This window comes from Etheostoma cragini, chromosome 11, assembly GCF_013103735.1.
Source record: "Etheostoma cragini isolate CJK2018 chromosome 11, CSU_Ecrag_1.0, whole genome shotgun sequence".
Classification (NCBI taxonomy): domain Eukaryota; kingdom Metazoa; phylum Chordata; class Actinopteri; order Perciformes; family Percidae; genus Etheostoma; species Etheostoma cragini.
The window spans coordinates 25,433,035-25,442,014 of NC_048417.1; the positions used below are offsets into that span (position 1 = coordinate 25,433,035).

Consider the following 8,980-nt stretch of genomic DNA (forward strand, 5'->3'; position numbering starts at 1 on the left):
ACTTTACTTGAGTCTTTTCATGCCACTTTTTACTCCACTTTAGTTACTTGTTACTTTTCAAATTTAGATTTTTTTGCAAACAAAACAGGTTATAAAATAAAATGTTTTATTATAAATGTAACTACACACAGCCATATAACGGCCTATAAGTCCAGCTGAAATGATTAGACCGTTAAACACACAAGTATTTACACTTTCTACAATGTGAGGATTTTTTAGCTTTGAGTACTTTTACTTTAATACTAACTTTATATACATTTACCTGATGATATACTTGCATGCTTTACCTGATGATATACTTGCATGCTTTTGCAGGACTTTTACTTCTAAAATAGTAATTCTACAGTGTGGTATTAGTACTTTTACTTTTTTTTTTTAATGTTCTATAAACACGCTCATTTATTTATTTTATACTGTACAACCAGTAAAACATGTCCTGTTCTGTAGTAGACATGGTTATTATTTATTTATTCATGTTGTACCAGTCCAATAGGACTGTCTGTTGAAATAAACCTTGTGTTGTAAGAATTTGTTTTAATTGTTATTAATCTATTTTTATGCGTTTTCCCATAACTTTTGTAATTTTACATATGTTTAAAAATATCTAAATTAATATCGATATCGCAATATTCATTATCGATATCGCAATATCAATTTTCTTTCAATATCGTGCACTCCTAGCGAGGGGCATGGACTATGTTGTGTTCAATTTGACATGGAATGTCGGAATTTCTGGGTTCCCAGTTGGAAACTATATATGTCTATGGCATAGACTGTATAAAACACGTCTATGGTCGGATATGTCAACTCTGAAAGATATAACGTTATTTGCTCTATAAAAGACATCTTCAATGAAAAAAACTTTACCCAATCATTTTTTTTTATTTTAGTTAGTTTTGCAAAATAACATTACAGTTTTAGTTACTTATCGTTTTTTGTAATGCCTCTTTTTTATTTAAGTTTGCAACAATGTTTTTTCCCACCTAGTTTTCATTATTTTGTTTGTTTTTGTTAACGATTATAACCTTGACTCTCTCACATACACACAAACACACACAGACATGCGCATGCACACACACATACACACACACACACACACACACTAACACACACACTAACACAGTCTGAACTCTGCGCAATGAGATGCTAGTAGCGAGGATCTTATTAACACATATTCTTATAATTAACACTTATTAACCCATGAACTATTGCTTAAAAAAAATGCCGTTCTGTGAAATATCATGAAAAAATATGGATTAATCACCATGACACACCATAATGATAACTTTTCAGTTTAGTCGTTTTCACTAGCAATAAGTCTAGTAGCACTCAAGTGTAAGATCCATGTTTCTAATCACCGTGAAAAGTTCTACCAATATGCTATAGTTGTGTTAAAGACAGATTACAGTTTTCACATTAGGTAATACACTTACGTTACCCAACATTTACAGAGTATCATTTCCATGATATCGACCATATGTGGTGATCAGTGAAGACATCCTCTACAATAATTGGCCGAATATATGTATTAAGTAAGTATTAACAGTTACCTTTCTGACCTCTCTGTTGGGGCCCAAATCAGAAGGGAAGCCTATCAAAAATATTGAAAGCCAATGACTCATATCAAAGGCATTGTCTTTGATAACACACTGATTAGGTGGGCTGAAAATGTTATTGGAGAAGTCTGTGTGTTGTACTTAGTCAATATAACATGTGATTACATGTTTAAAAAAACAGCCATTTGAATGATCTGCTATGAGTTTTGAATGGGGACTAATGTGAGCGTGTTTGTCAGCCGTGAACACCAATCACTAACAGCCAGGGGTTTGGCAATGTAAAAATACAAGGGAACAAGAGAGCAGATGAAGTTGTGTGTACCTTTTTCCTCCTCAAAGGTGATGAGCGCCTGTCCTCCTTGCAGCAGCACACCGGCTCTCTGGCTGATGGCAAAAACTCCTCTGATTGTCTGGCTGTCGCCGTCCACCTCCTCTTCAACCGGAGCACTGAACTTAACCTCTGTTTCTGGGATCTGAGCGTAGATCTGCACACAACAGCGGTGTAGCTATTATTCTCTGATTAGCATGCGTGTATTGTTACTGATCAGTATGTAAGCCACAGCGTAGACCTTGAACTTCTGCTTCAGTTTGGTGGACTCAGCCCTCCTGGCTTCTAGCTGAGCCTGATAACTCTTCAGTTTCTCCAGCAGGTCATTTCTGCGGCGGGACAGCTGCAGGCTCTGTTCCTGTAAGAAACAGCTCCTGGTTATCTGTACCAGCTGCTGCAGATATTACACAGGGGACTAGACTTTACCTGCACTGCGTTCATGCTTTGATTGAAGTCCTTCTGACACTCCTCCTGCTGTTTAAAATAAGCCAACATCTCCTGCTGGGCCTTTGCCTTGGCCTCATCTTCTTCCAGTTTTTCCAATATCAGCCTGGCTTTCACATCATCAGCTCGCTCTGTTTTAGCCTTAAACACATAAGAGTTCAAAGTGACTCTGGCTTTCTAACTAAACTATGGTTCCATGTCCACATGATAATAAGGGACCACCAAATCAACAGGGACATTATTTCTAGAGAGAAAGGTTGCTGCTGAATTCTTTATTTCTATACACCAGGGGAGGGGAGGGGATGTGAGTCTGCCAAACTTTTATATTAAACTCCATTAAAGTTATTACAAATAAAGCACTGTAATTCCTCAAATAAAAACCAGGGCCTTTCCAAAGCTTGTAGTGCAATATACAGTAAATACCACTCAGATGGTATACAGTAGGCTATACAGTAATTATCATTCAGCAGTACCACTCAGTTGGTAGTAGCCTACAGTAGAAGTAGTAGCCTACATATATGGTAGTACAATGGAAGACCAGCGGTCCTTGGCGTTTTGGTTGAATTATATGTTATATGTATTGTATGTGCATATAAAAGGCCTACTGTAGAGCATCAGTTGGTGGTTAGGATATTTGATTGATATGGTAACAGTTAGCCTACTTACACTAACACGTATGTTATCTCCATCAGTGTTGGGACAGCAGTGCAACAGTGTGGCTAATATTGGGCCAGATTACGTAGTTAAAGCCCATGTTGCAGGTTTAATTTTGCAACAAATTTGTGAAATTTGCTTGTTGGTAGTAAACATTTGAAATGTTATCCATTGTATTTGATGTTGTTGGATATCGCAAAACTGAATATAATACGAAAAGTAGGCACAATTTTACGGTGTTTCCTTTTTTCCCCCACAATGCATTGCATGACGTCACGTTGGGGAGAGACACAGCGCAGCCTGCATTGTATTTGGCACTGGTCTGGCCTAATGTGGCTTTTGGTCTTTTAATATTAACAGTCTATGGTCTTGACCAAGTCCATGTGACTTTATTATATTTATAATAATATTGGAGGGAAAGTGAAACACAGCTTAGACGGGGATGTTGTTCGGCTTTTCACAAGTTTAGACCGCCAGCTAACGCTACGCCGCTGGACGTTAGCACAACAGCGTTAGCCTAGCCTGCTGGGTAAATATGAAGACTGCCTTTGGTGTTGCCTATATATGCGTCCATGTTGTCAACATCATACATGTGGCATTAGTGCACCTTTTGTCCTGTAATTTTATTGAATGAAATAGTAAGCTTGGCTGCTACAAGATGGGTGGGTTTTTGTTACGTTCCACACAAAGCTAACTCGCTATAGTTATCCTGTACGGATGCTGGCGGATATAGCTAACGTCGCGTAGCCAGCCAGCAACTTCGCAATAGAGTTTCGGTAAGCTAACCACGACAGCGTTGTCGCCAACAATCAACCTGCAGTGATGTTTGAAATGAAGACACGCATATCGATTCTTTTCCCGGAGATCCTGGACATTATTTTCATTTATGATGTTACTTTAAATGAAGAGTAGCCCGAGTGTGCGCGGCGTGGAGGGACGCGTCCTACAACGAGTCTGTGTGGAAGCCGAGCTACATCTGTGGCGAGCAGTCTGCAGTCCAGGGGAATAAAGTTCAGATTCTCAGTTTAAAGGGGTGATAGAATGGTTGTATAGAGTATATCACGCTGTTCCTTAATGTCTCCTGATATGGTATGTAACATTTGTTGGGCTGAAAATGTTGCTTTTGCTGTTCTTTTGGCCCTCATACCACCCTGCTAAATTTACCTGGCTTGAAACGAGAGGGACCAGGACCAACATCACTCACTAAAACATACAAGGTGGAGATGGCATGGAGACTTTAGCTGAGCCTGAATCAGAGGAAGGATCTGATGTAGAGGAGCAACCTGCCTGTAGATTGGAAATGAATCCTTTAAACTGGTAAGTTTGGTCATTTAGCATTTACTTGCATTTTCAACACAGCCCAACATTAGTCGTTCGTTGTTATACTAGTGTAATACTAACACTTCAGTGTTGTAGCCTAAGAATAACTTTTTATTAGCCTTGTTTTTAGTATCATAAACAACATAAGTTATTAATTGGCACACGGACAAATATTTTACAACTTGTACGCTCGCAGTTTTAGTCAAGATGTCCAGTTGGCTGAAAAGTTAGTGGCCAGTTCATAGAGCTGCTCACAACGAAAGTCTCTTTGATTGTGATTATGAGTTACGTACATTATTTAACACGTAGTGGTAATGTTATCTTACAACAGGATGTCCATTTAGCTGGACAGGAGACTACTATTTCGGTTTGTATGCTACGTCTAAAGCATTATTACTACTCTCACCTGTGTCAGTAGGTCAAATGTTATCTTGGAACTACTATCCTGCTGATTAGATCATGTGACTTTGAGATTATTACCTTCTTAACATGTAGTAATATGTAAAATTACAACCACGGTGCATCCGTCTTACCTTGGCAGGTGTTCTTGTGGAAACAATGCACAAATACCCCAGGAGAGAGAAAATATATGTTGCCAATAAATACCTCAGGTAACTAAAACTAGATACATTAACTCAAGCTACTTTATGCTTTCTGCTCATTACAGGTCATGAAAAGAATGACCCAGGTTCCTGAGGAGATAACCTGTATGACTCACCATCCTGGCCTTCATCCGGTGTGCCTCAATTTACAGAGTTGACCATGGCCAGTTGAGAATCAGAGGGATGGAAAGGTGAGTCTAATTTGATACCACTTTTAGCAGTTCTATAACAATACCCATTGATTATTGGTTCAGCATTATTACAAAAACACAGTATTATCAAGAAAACAAAATGAAAAACTTTATTAAGTTTCAAAACAATCATCATTACTCTGAAATCTAAAAGACAAAAAAATGTGATTGTCCACTACACCCTGTTCTCTTTGCAGACACATGGCTTATAGGACTTTTGTGAGCTGCTGCTGGGGATTTTCTTGGTAGAAGTGTCCATGTTGTGATCCCCTCTTGTGTCGTGCTGCGTATACGGAGGGAGTTTCTGGATGCTTCAGGGCAGTATGTCGGGTTGGGGGCCTGTCGAGCTGAGCACACAGGTCCTGGGGCACAGGAATCTGCCGGATCGCTTCCAGACAAGGAAGGGAGTCATGGATGATCTCCTCGAACACCAGTCGCATCAGGTCTAAGACATAGCCTGTTGTGTTTGAAAAGTCATTATTAGCACCTATACCATTGCACATTCAGATTTGTTCTTTTCAGTGTGTGAAAAGTTATTTTTAGTGCCTATACGATGCAAATTTTAATTTTTTGTTTGTAATAAAAAAAAAGTAAACTTAGAAATTGTAGGCTGTCTTCACGTCTTTGACGGTGTAACCTCTCCTTTTGGCCTTTGGGAACGGAAGTCTGTACATTAGTTTCCCCTTGGCTGTCTTCCGTTGTGGCTGCAAGATACAACCTGAAACAAAAAACAAAAATTTCGTAACATAACTGTATTACCTTTTACACACACCAAGCAAAATACTCCAGTTAACTCACAGCAAAAGCAGTTGCTAAACCTCCAAGCTGTGCCAAAACTGTACTCTAACCAGTGTTGTTACAAGTGCCTTACAGTTGGAGCAGCTTAAAACTGAAATGATTTGCATTTAGATGGCCGGCAATTAGGCTTGATGTCTCTAGACTATTGTTTGTGTCTCACTCCTTCACTGAACAAAACCAGTTTCTGCAGACAATTTGTCCCCCATTCACATTTGCCTTTTCTAAAGACTTGTTTTGTTGAATGACAAAGTTCATAGGGCGTTAACATACCTGCAAAAGGCATCTTCAACACACAATCTAGCATTCAGTCATACCTTTTGTATACAAACACATTCCTACCTATTGTCAATTTTTTTTTACCAGCCTCCCCCACAAAAGGAAATGCAATTGATTGAGATCAGACCAATCAGTGATAATAAAGATGAACAGTTCTATTCCTACTATAAATAGTTCACTAATGTGTTGGGAATGGCTCTCATATTTGATAAAAGTCACTCACTCATCATGTTAACATTGTTAGATAACACTGCTCTGCTAAATGCTACCCAGTCACAATGCTACACAAACACCATAAGACGTCTGGTTTTGTAAGAATGAGTAGAAAGGTTACCCTGTATGATATGTGAGGTCTTAATGTAATATGAGACAATTGTGTCCCCCGAGATGCCACACTTGGAGCATCTGTTTGGCAAGCTGCATCTTTTGTGTCTTGTCGTTCTTGTGATGTACTCTGAAATAAAAAAAAACTGAAAATCAATACATTGTAGTCTATATACACACTTTTTTTCACAAGATTGACTAGATATCATATGAAATGATAAAGTTTTCAGTTCTGTTGTCGAAGCAAACGGGATGACATAGCTAGCTAGCTAGCTAGCTACCAAACTATCAGGATTCTACTAGCTGCAGTTAGCTTTCTTGCTGAAATACAATAAAAATTGACTTGACAAAGTAGAAAAACATGCATCGTGGACTATAGATATAGCTATATGACAACACAGGGTATTTATTCGAATAGAACAGTTAGGAAAATGAAACGTTAGCCCCTTTGCCATTACAGTTGAACAACACACATTCAGCCTATGCTGACGTACAGGATACGTTAGCATTGCTAATTCATGACGAAATCATACTTACAGCTTGTGGTTGGAATGACCATACAGTCGGAACAGTCCCTTTTTCAGCAACAGTAGCTTAGCAAATCCTGCTTTAAATTGTCCAAAGTTTTGAAAACTGTCTTTGGGGAAAAAGTTCATAGGGATCTCGTTATAAACATCTGCCATGCCCGTCGAGTGTTTGCTTCCTTGGGAAGACTTTGAGAAGTGTCTCCTTTCCCTGTACAGCCATGGAACACTGCATTTACGACCCTGGTTCATTGTCAATATCCTGGAAAATAATCCAAACTTTCTTCTTAGTAAATCCCGTCAAAGTACAAGAGCAGCGTTCTCAGTCGGACATCTAATTGACCTAACAATTAGACCAGTTCTCCTTTGGTCAACGTAATTGACCTAACGCTAGCTCCATTAGGAACTGGTCTCAGGTCAGTGGCCTGTATGTAAATGTTGGGGCGTGACCGTTCTCCTAATACATCCATGGGCGGTTTTGATATCCTGACGTCATCTTTTAGCTTTGTTGGGATTCACCCGTTTTCAGCGGCAGTTTCAAAATGTGAGATTTTTGGAGGAAAGGCATGTCAATGGGATTTTGAGCTTCTATGTATGTCCTATTTACCCACCAAACTGTCGTTATTCACCTATGACAAGGTAAAATCGGTTTTGCATTCTATCACCCCTTTAAGACCAAGTCTGAGCTCCATGATTCAGCCAAAGCCTGGACTGGTGTGGATATTTCAACCTCAGAGACAACGGACTTGGACTTGAAGCTTTAAAAAAAAAAAGTAAGGATACTACGGTGTAAGAATATGTGTAGCCTACTGTTGAGTATACTGTGAAAATGTTTCATGGAGTTCTCAGCTAATCGTAATCCGTAAAATATTGATTTTATGTTGGACTTTAGGTTGGCCCTGTGGAATGTTGTAAAGTCAGTCCGCAAGGTGGCCTCTTACCTTCCATGTCTCCAGCTCTTTCCTGGCCTCCTCCAACCCGCTGGCGTCCTCTTCCAGACCACCGTCTGCCTGAAAACGTGGAACATTGTGTTTAGCATCTCCCACCGACAGGTAGCCTTCCGAACCCACTCGTAGACTAATCCTGCTTAATAAAACAGCTTACCTGGCCGTTTATCGGGCGGCTATCGCACACGTCAGTCATGACCGGACGGACGAAAACACAACTCGGTTAACAAAGTCCAGAATTTAACAAATGAAACCGGTCAAATACTAATAGTAACCTGCCTAACGTTACTATCCCTTCTGTATTTCGTTTCTGGTTTGATTTTCTGTCGAAGTGAGAAAAGAGGCAAACCGAGAACACACGGAGCAGCTCCACTTCAAATTGAGATCAAAAGTGAAAGTTAAAACCCAAGTTGACGCAACACTTCATGACGTATGCAAGATTCACTGGGAATCATGTCGGTAAAGTTGGAAATATTCACACATTCAACTTCCGGGATCAATAACTCAAGAGCGAAACGTTTTTAAAACACAAGTTATGCATCTTTCCTACCGCAATAAGGTAGACAACGAGATAGGCTACTGTCTAATTCTATCAGAACAGCTTCGTCCTGGAGGAAAAGGTTTACTAGGCTACGAGCAGAACTCCTGCCCGACAGAGATGGGAAGTAACGAAGTACGTTAACTCAAGTAGAATTTTCAGATATTTTGACTATACTTTATTATTTATTTTTGTGGCGTGTTTTGACTTTTACTATTTACATTTAAAAAATGTGGCTAGTTACTTAAGTTTTGTACAAAAGGTCGTCTATCAGGTGTGCACCCACACGGAGAAAAAAGTGAGAGAAATGAAAAAGAAACCAGCTGTCTGGAGGATAATAAGTTGAGATCCCGTGTGTGCGTCTTTGAAAACTGTAAGTTGTATGTACAACTTACAGTTTAGCTAACAATTTTTGGTTCCCAGAACGTTCTGGGAACGTTCGTTTTTGGTTGTGGGAACGTTCCCTGAAGGTTTTTTT

General features: G+C 39.4%; 1 protein-coding gene across 1 annotated transcript in view; it reads right to left on the minus strand.

Annotated features, from left to right (window-relative positions):
• Positions 1–8,515, minus strand: part of nmi (N-myc (and STAT) interactor) — a 16,724-nt gene extending 8,209 nt beyond the window's left edge. The window contains exons 1-6 of the mRNA XM_034885193.1: positions 8,259–8,515; positions 8,122–8,165; positions 7,959–8,027; positions 2,311–2,469; positions 2,126–2,242; positions 1,879–2,041 (exon numbers count right to left, since the gene is read on the minus strand). Of these exons, the coding sequence (XP_034741084.1) occupies positions 1,879–2,041; positions 2,126–2,242; positions 2,311–2,469; positions 7,959–8,027; positions 8,122–8,160 (547 nt within the window). The 5' untranslated portion in view covers positions 8,161–8,165; positions 8,259–8,515. The remainder of the gene's footprint in view (positions 1–1,878; positions 2,042–2,125; positions 2,243–2,310; positions 2,470–7,958; positions 8,028–8,121; positions 8,166–8,258) is intronic.
• Between the last annotated feature and the right edge of the window lie 465 nt (positions 8,516–8,980).